This window comes from Otolemur garnettii, unplaced genomic scaffold (genome assembly GCF_000181295.1).
Source record: "Otolemur garnettii isolate 467f Iridium unplaced genomic scaffold, OtoGar3 scaffold00010, whole genome shotgun sequence".
In the NCBI taxonomy this organism is placed as follows: Eukaryota; Metazoa; Chordata; class Mammalia; order Primates; family Galagidae; genus Otolemur; species Otolemur garnettii.
In genome coordinates this window covers 16,772,198-16,791,091 of record NW_003852405.1, presented here as the reverse complement: position 1 = coordinate 16,791,091, position 18,894 = coordinate 16,772,198, and the positions used below count along the sequence as shown (strand labels likewise).

Sequence of the window (18,894 nt, the reverse complement as noted above, 5' to 3'; positions counted from 1 at the left end):
TGCACCCAGCCTAAAAATTTAAACATTTTTAACTAACAAATAATAATTATAGTCTTTTAGTTAATAATATTTCCTTAAGATGTTAAGTAACATCTTTGGTCTTCATCATTTCATTTGTAAATTATTTTTTATTACTCCCTTAGTCATGGAAATAGTTTTAATTGTTTTAAAATTAAAGAGACTTAAGAGAAAAAAAATTTAAAAGGGAAAAAGGCATTGAAATTAATGTTTTAAACAAATCATCAAAATAGGTATAAACATGGGCTTATAATTTTTATTATAATAATCCTACCAGTGAATATAAATAAATAGGTTGTTACCTTGGTTTATGAGGTAAAGATGAAGAGCTTCATTAAAAATTGCATTTTGCATAATACATAAATGTTTACCTGTGTTTTCCCCTTCTCTTCTCTTTAGGGCCATTTTAAGCGCCAGATCTAGTTATTTTGCTGCAATGCTGAGTGGCTGTTGGGCTGAAAGCTCTCAAGAGTATGTTACTCTTCAAGGGTAAGCATAATTTTTACACGGCAGCTTGACTGCAAATGATTGCAAATAGTACTTCATACAAAGCACTTTTAAAGAATCTAATTTCTCTGGATGTTCAATGAAATATTTCTCATGTATTCAACAAAGTAATTTTCCTGTAATGGGAGGCAGTGTATTTAATATGCTTAGGCCTCTGTGACAAAATACTGAAACTGGGTGGCTTAAATAGGAGAAATTTATCTTCTCACAATTCTGGAGACTGAAAGTCTAAGACAAAGGTGCCAGCAAGGTTGTATTTGATGAGGGCTCTCCCCTTAGCTTGCAGATTGCCACCTTCTCACATTGCTCTCACATGGCCTCTCCTCAGTGTATGCACTTGGAGAAAGAGCTATATGGTCTCTTATAAGGAAACTAATCCTATCAGATCAAGGGGCTCACTCTTTTGACCTCCTTTGACCTTAATTACTTCCTTAAAATATTAAAAGAATAATAATAATAATAATTTCCTTAGAGGCCTCATTTCCAAGTGGGACCACGGTGGGGTTTGGGCTTCACCATGTGAGTTTGTAGGGAACATGAACATTTTGGCCATAATAATTAGTCTTTGATTATGGGAGATTTTAAATGCTAGGCTAAAGTGTTTATTGTTCTGTGGGTAAAAGGAATTTGTAGGTTGATCTCTTGGTGAGATTTTATTATCACTGTTGAAGAACAACTTAAAAAATGTATGTATGCTACTCATAAAGATCTTTTCCTTGGTGATGAATTTAACATATCCACTGAATGTAGGAAGGGTAGTGCTAGCAAAACCTAGAGGCTAAATCCCAATCCTGAGGATAATCATTTTTGCATATTTTGAAAACTTCTCCATGGGCTGTAATTCATATGGTTTAGACATGATTTTTAAAAACTGTCCATTCTTTCTCATGAGAACTGAATTCAGTAAACATTCAAATGGAGAAGTAACACTAGTTTGACCCATAATGTAACTTCTGACATTCAGTAAAAATGGTGTGATTCTTGGTAGTGAGACAAAGGTCAAAAGAAGTGTATGCTTATGGGATCATATACCGTAGCAGAAGAAAAAAGTGGTTTACAGAGACCACATGTCTAACTCTTTTCCTGAAAAAAAAAAAAAAATCTTAGTTCCTTGTAAGTTAGTGACAATTTTTACTGTATAACCTATTATTATACATATCTTTGTTCCCTTCTCCAAATAGATTCTGTCCTGATCAATAATAATGCCTTAATAACACCTTAGATTTTCTTTCTTTCTTTTTTTTTTTTTTTTAAAAACAGTCTCACTATGTTGTCCTTGGTCAAGTGCAATGATGTCACAGCTCACAGCAACCTCATACTCTTGGGCTTAAATGATTCTCTTGCCTCAGCCTCCCAATAGCTGGGACTACAGGCGCCCGCCACAATGCCTGGCTTTTTGTTGTTGTTGTTGTTTGGCAGGCCCTGGGTGGGTTCAAACCCACCAGCCCCAGTGCATGTGGCCGGCACCCTAACCACTGACCTACAGCGCTGAGCTAACACTTTGGATTTTCTATACTTCTTCCACTTTACTCTGTCCTGTTAGTTTTTAGAATCAGTCTTTGAGATAATGAAGGTATATTCACATGTTATGGATGAGTAAAAACAGGATCACAGAAATATCTTCCCAGGCTTACCTGGTTAATATATGCTTATGCATTGTTCGTGTTTTTTCTTCATTCAGAGTTCATTACACCACAGGCACTGAAGAAATTAAAAACTTTCCCATTGACATGGATGTTTGAGCTAGCTCAGATTGGTCTCCACTGTTTACATTAGTGCTTTTCAAACTTTGTCCTATAGAACCCTGAAGTTTCTGGTAGGTACATTAGGAGGAACACATTGTGTGGGACGAAGATCCGCAGGGAAGGCCATTTGAAGGGCACCCTTTCAACTTTTATCTGTTTTGTATTGTTCAAGATGACCTCTAAGTTCACTTATGGGATTTTTCAGTGTTTTTTTTTTCTCTCGGTCTTTCTTAATCACCCCTCATGAGCTGATCGGATTAAACATTCAAACACCCTGGCTTTTAAAGATTAGGTCTATTTAGTAAGAGGTCATGACAGGAAAGAAATTGTGACATCAACTATTGGTCTTTGCTCCCTTATCTGTAATAAAGTGAGGTTTGTTAAAACTAAACTGAAAGAAGGAAGCATCACTTGATGGATATGTGGTTTTATATATACCCTTTATTATTATCATTACTATTATTATTTTTTTCAGTTTTTGGCTAGGGCCAGGTTCAAACCCACCACCTCCGGTATATGGGGCCAGTGCCCTGCTCCTTTGAGGCACAGGCACTGCCCCCTTTATTATTATTATCACACAATTTTTTTTCCGTTTTTATTTATTTTATTTATTTTTTTACATATACATGTGTTTATTTGGTTTCCATTTTTTGCCTTCACAAAATCATAAAGGCTTAAAATTTAATAACAATACCAATGTTTAAGATAAGAACTAGAAACAAAAGCCTTGTAAAGAATGAACAAAGATAAAAAAATTAAAAAATAAAAAAAAGAATGAACGAAGATAAATACATTCAGAAAAGAAATCAGATGATTGCTGCAACGAAATATTGAACAATAATAATAATAATGCAAAAAAAGTAACATTCACATTGTCAAATAAGAATATTATAGAATGCTTTGACTCTGAGGTTCAGTAGGAAGTCATCAGTATTATCACACAATTTTGTGATATATTTTGCCTTTCTCTATTTTGCCTTTTCCTGTTGTCTCATGTATCGAATTGATTGTCTCAGATTACTACCTAAAATCTTATTACTATTGTGGTATATTACTATTGGAATACTAAAGAAGATTGAGGAATTTTACTTTTTAAAAAATCAAATATTTCAGGAGTTTTTGTATTGAGACAAAGAAGTCTATAGAAACATTACATTTTCCTATTAACTTATATTGTAAACCTGGGTTTATGTTTCCATGGGGAGTGTAGTACAGGAGAAAGATCACTACTTTGGTGTCCTTAAAGGCAGTTGTCTATCCAGTCCCTACTTGTTTCATGACTTTAGGGGCATTCCTTAAAATTCTGAGCTTCTTGTGGTTGCTGAAAGAATTAAATTAGGTACAGTAAGGAAAGAACCTTGCATAGTGCTTGGTACGTAGTCTGTAGTACTCATTAATACAGTCTGTGTCTCCTTTCTCATTTTCTAGAGAGAAAAGGGGTCAAGTCAGGGCTTTTCCCAGTGTCAGGACACCGATGCCTCCTTTCAGTGATCAGCAGCTTCTTTTTGGAACCGTGTAGCCATTGCATGTCTGCAAGATATTTTTTACCAAATAGATTGGCATAAAATTTTGTCTGTCCTTACAGAAAGAACTATAGTGTTTTAATCAGTTGGTAACTAAAAGGCTTAATGCAAATGATATTTTTCAAGAAGGGCAGCCTTTCATAAATTGATATTGGAATAGAAGAGTGCTGTAATCCTAGTTCCATCCATTCCTCAGAGGTGGGAGAGTAGAAGGATATAGCTGGAAGGAAATTCTGTTCTAGTGGAAGGAATAGGGAAAATTTTCCATGTACTATAATGGAAATTGAATCACAGCCAACACTTCTGTGAAGAAACCACACATATTTCCATTTTACATAAATAGAAGTCTTCCAGTGGTGATTTGGGCTTTGGAGCATAAATTTGGATTTTCTTATCCCTTGGGAGATTCCTCGGATTGCTCTGCTCCTCAGCGTGAGCTTTTGATATATACATGAGATTATATTTCTCTCCTGACTAAACTCCTTCAGTGTCTTCTCATCACAGTTAGAATTAATCCTACTTTACCAAGACCTACAAGACCTTATAAGGCCTATATGACCTAGCCCCAACTTCTTTCTCAAATAACAAATTTTTTTAAACCATTCTTGCCCTCATTTGTTGACCTTTCCTCCAATCATGAGAGCCTTTGCACTTGCTGTTTCCTCTGCCTAAGAGTTTTTCACATAGTATTTAGCAAGGCTGGTTGCTTCTCATGCTTGAAAGAGATCAAGTATACTTTCCCAGACTAACCTTCCTAAAGTAGCTATAGCCCAGCTCCTTGGTTATTCTGTTTTGTTATCCTGTTGTGTTGTTTACATGAGACTTTTCACTATCAAAATTATCTTTTTAATTTTTTAACTTATTTATGTCCATATCCTCCTCTTAGAACGTAAAAATCTTGTATCCCCACCATCTAGAATATAGTCTGTTATTCAATAAATATTCATTGTTAATGGATGAACAAATGAATGAATGAAGTCTCTGTGTTACCTTGACCCTCACACACAGAAGCCTGAAGCTTTAGAAAGCACGCATGAGGTTCGGCGCCTGTGGCTCAAGCGGCTAAGGCGCCAGCCACGTACACCTAAGGTGGCGGGTTCGAATCCCCAGCCCGGGCCCGCCAAACAACAATGATGGCTGCAACCAAAAAATGGCCGGGCGTTGTGGCGGGTGCCTGTGGTCCCAGCTACTTGGGAGGCAGAGGCAGGAGACTCTCTTGAGCCCAGGAGTTGGAGGTTGCTGTGAGCTGTGATGCCACGACACTCTACCCAGGGGGACAGCTTGAGGCTCCGTCTCAAAAAAAAAAAAAAAGAAAGCACGCATGAAACATAGATCTTAGTAAACTAGGTACATGCTTACAAGTCTCTGATCTTAGTTCTTTGTCTTCTCAGCGGTTTTTCTTTTTCCTAACTCTTGTAATGTTTTCCATTTCTAGAAGCTTTTATTCTGATTACATTTTAATGGGAAAAGTGCTTTAAATCTTTCCATTTAAACTGTGGGCAATCAGAATAATTTGTTGCTTTTCTAGGTCGGTTGATCATGTCTTTAAAAACACTTTTAGTAAAAATACAAATGACTTACATCATAATAACAAGAACATAGCCCAGTAAAACATCTGTCAAAACAGTCAGAAAATGGTTTCTTGCTGTTTTTGTATCGTATACACATATGTTGATAGATAGGCTCAAGTGTTTAGATTTTGCTGTTTATTTTAATAAAATGACTTCTGGTTTTATTTAGCCATTATCTTTGCTTAAACATGTCAAGACTTAAAAGGAATTATTCTTTCAACATAAGTAGCCAATTCTCATTAGCATTGATAGTCTGACAATAAGTGTATATAACAATACTAGTATTTATGCTAGTGTTTTCTAGTATTTATTCTAGGGTATGTAGTAATTATGCTAGTGTTTTAGACTGACAAACTACAGATAATATGGCTTCATTATTCTGTGTTAAATCTTATCAAATCTGTGGTATACAAATAAGAATATTTAGATATTTGGCTTTTTTCCTAAGTATTAAAGATGCAGAGTTTTGAATCCACAGAACTCCGTTCTTAGCCATGGTAGGGGCCAGTAAGTATTTATTAAATTAATAGAAAAATATTTATATATTTTCAATGTATTGTTCTTCTGAAAGTTTGGGAACATGCTGTAAGTGCCTTAATATGGCATTCATTAACATTCATCAAACATTTATGGAGCATATGTTTTTTAAGGTCATAGAATAAAGCACACACCTTCTGATTCCTGCCCTCTTGAAAATTACTCATTTTCTTCTTGCCTCCCTAACTGTTTATTTAGCAGATATTAGTTAAACAGTGTGGGTCTTAGCAGTGTTCCTATCATGAGTCTACTGAAGAACTCCCGTATTATGTAAGGAAAGGAAATTCTTCTGATCCTGGGGGCCTTGAACTATTGTTGACGTTCTCCTGGTATGAGTGATACAAAGATACAAAGATAAAGATAAATGTCATGAACCCTCTTATAGAACACAGTCTAGAAAGATAGGCAATTATGTAAACAAAAAATTATGTAAACAAAAATATTGCCAGGCAGTTTGATAAATGTGATAGTGGAAATGTCTATAGTAATACTGCTTAAGAGCTCAGGCTTTGGAGTCGGTATGCCTGGATTTAAATCTTGGGCAAGTTACTTAATTCAGTTTCTTCATTTATAGAATGAAACTAATGGCTCGGTGCCTGTGGCTCAAACAGCTAAGGTGCCAGCCACATACTCTTGAGCTGGCAGGTTCGAATCCAGCCCAGGCCCGCCAAACAACAATGATGGCTGCAACCAAAAAATAGCCAGGCGTTGTGGTGGGCACCTGTAGTCCTAGCTACTTGGGAGACAGAGGCAGGAGAATCGCTTGAGCCCAGGAGCTGGAGGTTGCTGTGAGCTGTGATACCACGGCACTCTACCCAGGGTGACAGCTTGAGGGTCTATCTCAAAAAAAAAAAAACTAATAATAGTATCTACTACTGAGTTGTTCCGATGATTAAATAGCATTCACAATGCTTATTATCTCAACGACTGTCGCATAAGTGCTTAACAGATGTTAGTTACTACTGTTTTTAACATACTGTGATTTTTTTTCATCTTGGGAGCATAAAGGAAACAGATAAAGAGCCACATGTCTAATGTCTGAAAGATGAAATAAATGGAAAGGAAATCCTTCATTTTAATCCCAAAGAATAGTATGCACTGAGGCATGAATATATAAGAAATTGTAAGTGGTTCAGGTATAGAAATACTTGCTAGAAAGGGAGGTCAGATGCTGAGAAACTTTGTACACCAAGCTAAGGAATTTGGACTTCTTCCTGTGGGCTTTGGAGAATAGTTAAAGAGGAGGCTATATCAGATTCGTGCTGTAGGAAAGTCACTCTAACAGCAATGTGGGAAATAGGATGCAAGCAGAAGATTTCAGGCAGGAAACCTGTATCAGAGGACACTGTCATGGTGTGGATGGGACAAAAAGAGAGGCTGAACCAGGGCAGGAAGAGGGGAAATAGAGAGCAGAGGCTAAATTCAACAAGTTCGTCAAAGTACAAGTGACAGAGTAAAATGAGGGAGAGGACTAAGATGAACCTCAAGTGCTAACTTAGGCATCTAGATGAAAAATGTCTGGGGGCCAAATTATGTCCGTCGGAGTATTCAGAGGGCCCCCTGAAAACTCCAACAAAGCATGCTGCTCAGAGTAAGACAAAAGAATCAACAGGGAAAGTAAAAAAATATTTCCTTTATTACTGATAAAAAACTGCGTTAGCTGTACAGGTTGAGTGTGCCTTGTCCAAAACGCTTGGGACCAGATGTGTTTCATACATGGGACTTATTTGGATCTTAGAATATCTGCATATATTTAATGAGATATAATGGTGATAGGACCAAATGCTAAAGAGAAAATTCATTTGTGTTTCATATACAATGTTGAAGTCAAAATAAAGAACAGAGATGTTATTTTTAAATGTTTTATTAGGGAATCACAGAGTTGCAGTTCACAACATACACATAGACTAGGGTAGTCTTTGGTATATCTGAAGAAAAGAGGGAAAGTTCTCAGAGAGAAATGTTATGTATTGTTTTCAGAGTAAGCTCATTGGCACTAAAGAAGCTTTTGGGAGCTTGCAAGCTCTGATTGGTGAGTGAAGGCAATAGGTAAAACAAATCTTTAGAGTCATAGCAGGTCATTTCAGCAGCTACTGGGTAAAGCTGTTCTTAGGGTTCCAGCAGGCCAGTTCAGCAGCTGGGTTTGTAGGAAATTCAGTTCTTAGAGCAGGTGCTCTGTGCCATAAGTGCTTTTTCCCCCTGGCCCTTCAACTCTGGTTTAGTTAGGTATGACAAGAATAACCCCATTCATATAATCAATTTCATAATACTTTATAGCCTGAAGGAAATTTTACACAATACTTTTAATAATTTTGTACATGAAAATTTACAAAATTTTAAATTTCGTGTACATTGAACCTTTGGAAAGGAAAGCTATCACTATCTCATGTCAGTGCTCAAAAAGTTTTGGATTTTGGAGGATTTTGGATTTTCAGATTAGAGATACTCAACCTGTAGCACATGCTTTAATGCAAGAGCCAAAGATGGCTTGCTTGTGATATCCCAGTAAGACAGCCCGCCTGAGTGGAAGTCAGAATCTGTACCTCTTCCCCATCATCTCTTCCTACTGGTTCAGCAAAGAAGAAAAGAAATCAAATTGCCTTTCATCTTGACTTCTTCCTGACTGATGACCAATGGTTGTTTTCTACCAATCAGATTATTAATAATTCCCTCCCTGTAGTACAGAGAAATAGAGGATGGGGGCAAGATGCAAGAATCTCTATAACAGTGCTGTTAACAAGATAAGAGTTACAGAAAGAGGACTGAATTTGGGGTGGGGAGGAGGAAGGAGGGCATGAATTCAGAGTTTGAGATACAGTAGTCAGTAGGACATAAAGGTTATCACTCCAAACTACTTCATAAGTTGTGTCTTTACTTTTTCATCTGTTTAATGAGGATATTGGCCACTGACAGGCATTACAAATTTAAAAACCTGTACAGCATAACAAGAATCTTTCTAGTGAGTAGAGTTATCTGCCTGAGGCTGCAAATAAGACCAGAGGCCATTTGTTGAAGGTGCTGAGGAGAGGATTTCTTAATGAGCCAGAGGTTGGACAATGACTTCTAAAGTCCCTTCTAACTTTAAAAAAATGGTAATAGAAGACACTCAATAAATAATAATTTGATAACAAACTAATAGCATTTTGTAGCTTATATAAACATCCATAGGTATAGTTTATTTTAAATTTATGGTATACCTGCTCGGATGTTTGAAGAATTTTGATATTTGAAGATATTATTTGAAGAATATGTCCTTAAGGTAAAAGTGAGATTAGAACTATATCTTGGCCACAAGAAATAGAACATATCATTGTTACCAGTTAAACTTTAATTATTCCTGAATTTGAGTTTTCTTTTATTTTTCAGTATAAACCATTTAGAAATGAATGTTATGATGCATTTTATATATGGAGGAACTTTGGATTTTCCAGACAAAGCTAATGTTGGGTATGTATTACTTTTTAATAATTTAAAATATAAATATGTTAATATTTTGCAGGTTTGGCTTTGTTGAGCTATGTTGCAAAGTGTCAATGAAATAGAAGCTTAACTTTTATTATCTATTTTGCCTTATCTTGTGTGTGTTTCAGAAATACTTAAAAACAATAGGCAAATTACTTTATTTAGAAGAAAAGAGAATTTAGCAACTCACAGTAATAAGATCTTTAAAAATCTTTACTTGAAAAAAAATCTGTACTTGACTTAAATTATGTTAGAACTTTATTTTTGTTTGGAAAAGCATAGGTTTTTATAAAATAAAATTGATCGAACTTCTATGAAGCTTTGAAAATTATTTTATTACATTAATTTTTTAGGCTTTTTTAACCAGCAATGAACAAAAAGAAAAACTTTGAAATTTATTTAAGAATATAGGCCATCTTAAAGACCAACTACTATGTGATTTCTTAAGTACTCTATGGTGATGTTCTATCTAAGCTTCTGAAATCCCACTAGAGCAGCGGTTCTCAACCTGTGGGTCACGACCCCTTTGTGACAATGAAAATACATCCTGCATGTCAGCTATTTACATTATGATTCTCATAACAGTAGCAAAATTACAGTTATGAAGTAGCAACGAAAGGGAACTGTATTAAAGGTCGCAGCATTAGAAGGCATTAGGAAGGTGGAGAACCACTGCACTAGAGAGTGAAGTTCCACCTTGCTCTTTAAATTTTCTGAATGTCTTCCTATCTTCTTGCTATTCTAATATCAGACAAGTGAAAGACTCTTTAAATTTTAAAAATTCTTTAGTTCCTTTAATTTTGAACTGAATAAATATGTAGTGGGAAGTCATAGAGATTAATACTAAAGTTTTACTGTCTGGTAACATATAGGAAATGTTTTCATGCTTTCAAGGCTGGAAGCTTCCTAAATACCTAAGTATATTTTGGTGCTCAGTAATAATTGCTAAATGAAAGAAGCAAAGAAAACTGGTCATTGGATGCTTTCTTCAATGAGGGTCATTTGTAGACATTTTCAGTATGACAAGACATCAGTGAATTGCCCCGGACCATCACCACCACCACCACCAAAAAACAAACAAAAAACCCTTGTATTATACAAATTTGTTGCAAAGAGTTTTGTACCTTTTATAGCCTTCAAAGCAGTTTCCTAGATTTTGCTCTGGTAATATCATAGAGCATATGAAGGGAATTTGAAACATTTCAAATTTGTCTCTTGCTATTTTCTACTAATCAAATCATATATCAATGCTTTCAACTTTTGGCCTATGTTCTTTTTATAATCTATAAAGATTATCTATTATGTAAGACAAAAAGTTATAATTAAGATAATTTAGATTTTTTTTCTGAACAGACGATATATCAACAAATCTACTGTGTATTGTGCCTTGATTATTAAACTAGAGAATTAACAATGTATCTATTTTTATTTTAGTCAGATACTCAATATGGCTGATATGTATGGACTAGAAGGATTAAAAGAAGTAGCAATCTATATTTTAAGAAGAGATTACTGTAATTTCTTTCAGAAGGTAATTATTAAGTCTCAGAAATCTTTTACCCAGTGCTTTATCAACCAGTATTACCTACTAGATTTTTAGCCCTGATTAAGTAATAGTGCTTTAAATATCAAAAATATTAAGTCAGTTTAACTAATGGGAACTCCAGTTGAGAAATAATATACATATATGGTCTGCTTGCAAAAATCAGAAATGAGCTCAAAATTATTTTAAGTAAAATAAAATTGATATGGAGGATTTAATGAAAGGATACAGGAGTATCCGTAATTTAAGGTGAAGTGTAAAGCCGGCACTCAAGACTTGGAACTGACAGAAAGGTAGTCAGAGATTAAGGTTACCTTCTCCATTTATGGAAGAACTACACGGTGCTTTATTGATTTTTTTACCTGGAAGTATATTCCTTACTTTTACCTCCTCTTTTTACAGTGATGCTTAGGGTGGAATATAGTTATCTTCCACTTGCCTCCCCAAGTGGAATATGAATACTAAATATTTCGAGTTTGTTAGTAAATGCAAAGATAAATTAACTATCTAAACAAAGACCCCATAGTAAGCATTTCAAAGCCACTTAGTACACTATTCTTAGATTCTCCATTGTTTAATGTATGTATCCTGTGTCTAGGTTATTGTTATTTTCTTATTTATGCTTTTCTGTATTTTCTACAGTGAGAATGAATTACTTTTATAATCAACAAAAATAAATGTTAAAAAATGATTTACATCACATTTACCTCTTATTGAGTAGAAAACTAGGTAATTTTAATAACCATTAAATTTAGGTTCTTGTGTTGGGTAGGTCTTCTTCTACCTCCCTATATACTGTAGCTGAGGAAGCAGCACATGTACTAAAAATAAGAGCCATGAACAACTGGGTCTGCTACCACTACCAGCCCCTCAATGTTTCCTGAGAAATGTTAAACCCTCAGCCACTTTTAATCAACTATTCATTCTGGCCTAAGTAAGGGAATTGGAAGAAAGAGGGCAGCCTGTGGTGTCCTTACCTTTAGAGAGTGAAGAATGCTGGTAAGAGGCTCCCTCACACTCCCAGTCACGGGAAAGTTAGGGGGAGCCAAGAGAATCACAAACAAATGTTAAAGATGGGAAATATTTGCCATGAGGAGATGATGTCTTCTCATCCTCCACTTTACTATGTCTTTAAAACCACCCTACCCTAGAACTTCCATCAGAAAACACAAGAAAAAGAAAAAAAAGAAAAGAAAGTGGTAAGAGATTTCTTGAGAGAGATTGGAATATGCCTTGAGAAGATAGTGACAATGTACTTGAACATGGAGCGTAAAGGAAGGAGGCTTGCTGGAGAAGCTAGTACTAGCCTGGTAATGAAGGACTGTAGTTATTGTCATACAGAGGAAAAAAATATCAGGTGTCCACTCTGTACCCCAGTTACATGTGGTCCACAGGGAAGGAGGAAGACCTTCATGGTTTCATAAAAGTTAGAGGAGACTGACACAGAGACCAACATTGTGTCCCATGTAGGGAGGCATCATGCATCATGAACAGATGGACTTGAGACAGTCCTCATCCACAGAGAGGCCAGGGTGAAGCTTGATCTGCCCCTATCTCATCAGCAAAGGCCACCAGCATCTAAGTCACAGCAAAGTCAAGGACATTTTCCTACTACTGTCTTGGTCTCTACTTAATTATATAAGGTGACCATAGTAGCCAGCCCATAGCCTTCTTCCAAAGGAGTTTGACCTGGAAAATGGAGAAGTGGGAGACTAGACTGCTCTACTCCCTGCTAAGATCATCCCAACCGTAAACTAGTCAGTTATGGGGAGGGGGAAGATTTAAAGAGGGATATTAAAGCAGTACTGTACTCAATTCCAACAAAAGTAACCAGAAAGTATTGGAATCTGCCTATAATGAATAGAAAAGAGGTGGGTTTGAGACAGTATCATGGAAAGCACTAGTTGAGGGAAAAAGTTTTATATTAGAGACTTATAAAAAAACCAGTTACTGGCCGGGCGCCTGTGGCTCAGCGGCTATTGTGCCAGCCACATACACCAGAGCTGACGGGTTTGATTCCAGCCTGGGCCTGCCAAACAACAATGACAACTACAACAAAAAATAGCTGGGCTTTGTGGTGGGCATCTGTAATCCCAGCTACTTGGGAGGCTGAAGCAAGAGACTCGCTTAAGCCCAAGAATTTGAGGTTGCTGTGAGCTGTGACACCATGGTACTCTACCAAGGGCAACATAATCGGACTCTGTGTCAAAAAAAAAAAAAAACAGTTACATCTAACATTGTCGAAATAATCTCTTTATGGATCCTCTTGGGACAGTTGCCCCTGTTTTTTGACAGGTGCATAAGTACATGTGAGTTATGTGCGGAGAGTCTTGTATTTCACTTTTTCTATAATCAACTTAAATTTTAAAATGTAAAAGGCATATTCTATTGTTTTTAAACAATAAAAAGAGAAGTTTCTTTTATATTATCAGTATGCTATTTTGTTGACAACGTTTTCACTTTATTTCATTTGTTTTAATAGAGTTCTATGTTGCTGTGGTAACAGATATAGGAAGAACAAATTCTGCTCTTATTGACCTAATCCTTGAACTTTTTTGTTCTATATGTTTTAATTATATATATATTTTTGTAAACATGTTTTTTAATTATATAATTTCTAACTTTTAATTTCCTCTTTTTGCTGTTTCCATAGTTTTGATTTTTCTAGAATGCAGTATAGTTAGAATCATATGGTTTTTAACCTTTTCAGAGTGGCTTCTTTCCCTTAGTAATATGCATCGAAGGTTGAGGATTCCTCCCTGTCTGTTCATGGCTTGGTATTCCATCCCTTTTTAGTGCTGAATATTCTAGTGCATGGATATACTACAGTTTACTTAACCATTTGCTTACTGAAGGACATCGTGGTTGCTTCCACATTTAGGCAATTATTAATAAAGCTTCTATAAACTTCTATATTCAGGGGTTTTTTGTGGAAAGATGTTTTAAGAAAAAATAGTTGAAGACTGACAAGAGCATGTCTGCAGCCAGGGTACCAGCAGAAGTTAATTTCAGATAAAGGAATTAAATATAGAAAATGAAAATTTGAATTACATGTACTTATTCTATAGTTTAGGCATATAAATTAGATTATCTTTATTTTAGCCTCTGTAAGTGGAAAAGGAATAAATGTGGTGTTCTCTTTTAATTTTAGCCTGTTTCCAAAACGCTAGTGTCTATACTAGAGTGCCTGATTATTGCTCATTCAGTTGGAGTGGAAAGTCTTTTTGCTGACTGCATGAAGTAAGTTATCTTAAGTAGTGCTGGTGCTATTAATTTAAGAATTTTGATTTTGCATTCTTGTAATTTTGTGGGCAATTTTAAGGTTGGCCTATTTCCTTGGACACAATATAAGTAGCTTAGTGTTTAACTAGTTTCACTAGTTGAGTAGAAGTATTGGTTTAGATATTATTCAAGATACTTGGGATCAATTTTATTTAAGCTGAACCATGGTTAGTTATGTTAAAATCTGATCTGTGCACATAACCCAACATAAGTTTAAAATATATATTTACAGAAAAGGGAGTCCATCTTAGTGCTCATAAAATTAAATTATGTCAAAACATTTATATGCAATTAATATAACTGAAAACCTAAATATTATTGACTATTATAATGAAAAATATTTTCATTTCTCTAACTTGAGAATTCTTTGATTTAAACAGGTGGATTATAAAGCATTTTGCAAGGTTTTGGTCCGAGAGAAGCTTTGCAAATATACCTCCTGAGATTCAGAAAAATTGTCTTACAATGTTGATTCAGTCCTTGGTAAGTATAACCTTGTATACCCTTTCTGTATATGTGTCACCAAAAAGTTTATTCAGTTTCGTATGGTACTTTCAATGATTTAAATGTAAATGTAGAAAGATGAAAGAACCAGTTTTAGATAACCTGGAACCATTTTGGCAAGAAGGAAGTCTATGTATTGGCTCAGCAATACTGATTTCCACTCACTGTGGTGGATCAGGGTACAACATTGAATTTCTTAACAGAGCAGTTCAGTAAGGGGATCAGCCCTCTGCCTGGTAGCAGTGGATTACACTGGACCACTTCTGTCATGGAAAAGGCAGTGCTTCTCACTGGAATAGACATTTGATGTCGATATGGAACTGCCCTCCTGGCTCGCTGTGTTTCTGCTAAAATCGCTATTCGTGAACTTACAGTATGCCTCATCCATCTTCATTATATTCTCCACAGCATCACTTCTGATTAACAAACTCACTTAACAGCAAAGGAAGTATGATGTTGGGTTGGAGTTCTTGGTCTTATATTGTTGGTTCCCCGTCATCCTGGAGTGGATGGCTTGAATAGAGAAATGGCATTTTGAAGACTCAATTATAGTGCCAGCGTGGTGCTAATGCCTTGTGGGATTGGAGCAGTGTCCTCTAGGATGCAATATATGCTCTAAATCAGCTTTTGATTTATGGTGCTTTCTCCCATTGCCAGGATTCATGGATCTAGAAATTAAGGTGTGAAAAAGGAAAAGGCTCCATGACACAATTACTCCTTGTGATCCACTTACAATTTTTTTGCATCCTTTCCCTGCAGCTTTAGGCTTTGCTAATCTAGAAGCCTTAGTTCCAAAGACTTCCCCGTGGGCAAGCAATGATTCCACTGAACTAAAAGTTGAGACTGCCTTCCTCTGGCCACTTTATAAACCCAAGAAGGCAAAGAAGGAGAATTACTGATAGATTGAACCTGATTGTCAAGGGGACATAGGGTTGCTACTATACGATATGGGTAAGAAAGACTATGTCTGGAATGTAGCACTCCCAGTTATGAGTAAAATCAATAGAAAGTAATAACAACCCAATTTAGACAATGGTGATAATGGCCCAGATTCTTAGAGAATGAAAGTTTGGGCTACCCTACCAGGTAAGTAACTATGAACAATAGAAGTATTTGCTGAGGACAAAGGGAATATGGAGTGGGTAGAGAAAGAAGGTAGTTATAAATAATAGCTACAACCTTGTGACCAGTGACAGAAATGAGTGCTGCAGTATGCTACAATAGGAACATATTCATATCCCTTTTTTATATCAATGTTTGTGTACGGACTAACCAAACATTTTTGGTTTCTTCCCCACTGTTTCATTCCCCTACTATCTAATGTAAGACATGCTGATAGTAGTTTACATCTCTACATTTAAGTTACTAGATATCAGAGAGCAATGTGAATCTGTTTGAAGAAAAGTGAACAGTCACCTAAAGACAAAAAAAGGGAACTTTGTGTCCTTTTTTGGGGAAAGGGTGAGCATGTTTGTTATATGGGGGATAATTATATCAGTGGAAGCATGACGAATCCTGTCTCCACTTGGGAATTCAGTATGGCTTTAAGAGGTGTGGGTGGTTGCCAAGTTGACATAGGGTTGGCTACAGTGGCTTTGTAACATGCTAGCTTTGCTATGGTGAACTGTGCTTCCCAGAATTTTTTTCTGTTTCCAGTTTGAGAGGCCATATGAGATAATTTGAGGAGAGAAGTAAAAGAACAGCTCTTTTTGGTTTTTACACTAGAAAGGCTGGGTCAGGTGCACTCAGACTCACATGTTGTTTATTTACTGGCTCACTCCAGCCAGACCTACAGCTGTTTTGTCTTTCCCTGTATCTTCCTTCAGCTTCTCTAACTCCTGGGCCAGGCATGTGTCTAGCTCCATAATAAAAAGTGCCAGCATTTCCTGTGGGGTAGCTGTTTCATCTAGATGATCCCTGCTCTCCCCCATCTTCCCTTCTCAACTGCCTGCCCAGTGAACTTCAGACTACCTCATCAGACACAAAGCCTATTTAACCAGCTCCCAAAAGTGTGTAAGATCAAACCCCTGTAACAGATTTCTGTATACAATAAGTCTACACTTAATGTTATTGATAGGTTCTTGGAAACCATAACTTTAAGCAAACCAACATACAACAAAACCAATTTTGCCAGAAGCTAATGGATATAACAAGCATTAAGTTCCTATGGCTTATTTCTGCTCATCACTGAATTTCTTTTTCTTGTTTTTTTCTTTTTTCTTTCTTTTTTTTTTTTTTTAGACAGAGTCTCGCTATGTCACCCTTGGTAGAGTGCTATGGCATCACAGCTCACAGCAACCTCAAACTCTTGGGCTTAAGCGATTCTCCTGCCTCAGCCTCCCAAGTAGCTTGGACTACAGGCGCCCACCACAATGCCTGGCTGTTTTGTTGTTGTTGTTGCAGTTGTCATTGTTATTTAGCTGGCACAGGCCAGGCTCAAACCCACCAGCCTTGGTGCATGTGGCTGGCGCTGTAACCACTGTACTATGGGCACTGAGCCTCATCACTGAATTTCTAAATAAAGACCAAAACCTCTTCTAATATCGAACATTGAAACATTTAAGAAAGATTAATAGAAATAGGAAAATAAATATTTCTCCAATATTGCGAGAATCAGTGACAGCAGTCATAGTGGAGGGTTAAATCAAGGAATAAGTGTTTGCAAAGCAAAAATAAGGAACATCTACCACCACATGGTTCAAAAACAATCCTGAGCATGGTGGGCTGAGTGCTTTTGCACTGCAGTGTTTCTCACCATGTGTGTAGTATTTGTGTGGTGATCATATACTTTATAAATTTTTATTTTATAATAATCTATATTCATTCATTCATTTTCCAACTCACTCATTCCAGTTCATAGTTGTGGGTGGCTGATGCGTATCCCAGCAGCTCAGTGCTCAAGGCTGGAACCAACCCTGGATAGGATTCAAGCCACACACTTGCACATACCCACATTCACTCATATTGAGGCAATTTAGAGACATCAGTTCACCTCATATATACATCTTTGGAATGTGGAAGGAAACAAGAATACCCAAGAAAATCCTCAGAATTGAGGAAAAATGTGCAAACCCCACACATGCACAGTGGCCTTGGCTGGGAAGCGATTTTCTTTTTCTCATCGATGTCATAACCAGACAACATTGAACAAATGCCATTGTCTGAGTTGTAGTCCTCTTTCTCTGGTGGCACTCAAAATGGTAACATCAACCTGGGTTATATAGAAGGTACATCTAAATCCAGCTGGGAAAGTAAGCATAGCACATCAGCTGGTGAGATACTACTACAAAAAGTAAACCCAAATCTGTGTTTAAGCTAATGAAAGTGTTGTATGCCGCTATAACTGGAATGAGAGAAGGTGAGTCTGGGGACAGGCTTAAGGCCAGATTGAGAGGGATTTTAACTTACTTAAGCCTATTAACAAGCTTGACTTTTTTTTTTTTAAAGAAGTGATATGAGCTTAACTGAAGAATAAGTCCTTCAAACCATGCCTCTCTGCTATACAGTAGAGCCTCCATAGTTGACCACTTCCCTACATTGACCACCTCTTTAAGTTGACCTAATTTTCATAGACTGGAGATACTCCACATGTACATGTCTGGACAGCAGGCCTTGTGTTGACCACCTCCATATGGTGATCTGTTTGTTATAGTCCCATAGTTAGTCAACTTACAGAGGTTTACCATTCTAATAAAAATATAAACTACTTTTATTTTATAGCTCTATTTAGGTTTTTGTAAACTTTGTAAATACTTGACTTTTCCTTTCAAAACAGATAAAAAGATGAAAAAAGAGGAACATCAGAATAACCAACCAGTTTGATCGGTAGTCTCTTGGTATCCTGGTGATTATGCTGAAAATTTGAAATTTTCTCTTTCTTTGTGGAATTCATTGATATAACTATGCATAATCATAGCAACATCAAAAATAAGTAAATGGAACCTGATCAAATGAAAAAGCTCTGCACTGCCAAGGACACAACCCACAGATAGGAGAAAATATTTTCAGGCTATAACATCTGATAACGGACTAATAACCAGAATTTGTGAAGAACTCAAGCAAATCAGCAAGAAACAACCAAACATCCCCATTAAAAAGTGGAAAAAGACATGAAAAGAAACTTTTCAGGCTCGGCACCTGTAGCTCAACCGGCTAAGGCGCCAGCCACGTACACCTAAGGTGGCGGGTTCAAATCCCTAGCC

General features: G+C 36.5%; 1 protein-coding gene across 1 annotated transcript in view; it reads left to right on the top strand.

Annotated features, from left to right (window-relative positions):
* Positions 1-18,894, top strand: part of BTBD8 (BTB domain containing 8) — a 78,741-nt gene that overhangs the window by 52,426 nt on the left and 7,421 nt on the right. The window contains exons 5-9 of the mRNA XM_012801621.2: positions 418-507; positions 9,268-9,348; positions 10,798-10,894; positions 14,058-14,146; positions 14,569-14,671. Of these exons, the coding sequence (XP_012657075.2) occupies positions 418-507; positions 9,268-9,348; positions 10,798-10,894; positions 14,058-14,146; positions 14,569-14,671 (460 nt within the window). The remainder of the gene's footprint in view (positions 1-417; positions 508-9,267; positions 9,349-10,797; positions 10,895-14,057; positions 14,147-14,568; positions 14,672-18,894) is intronic.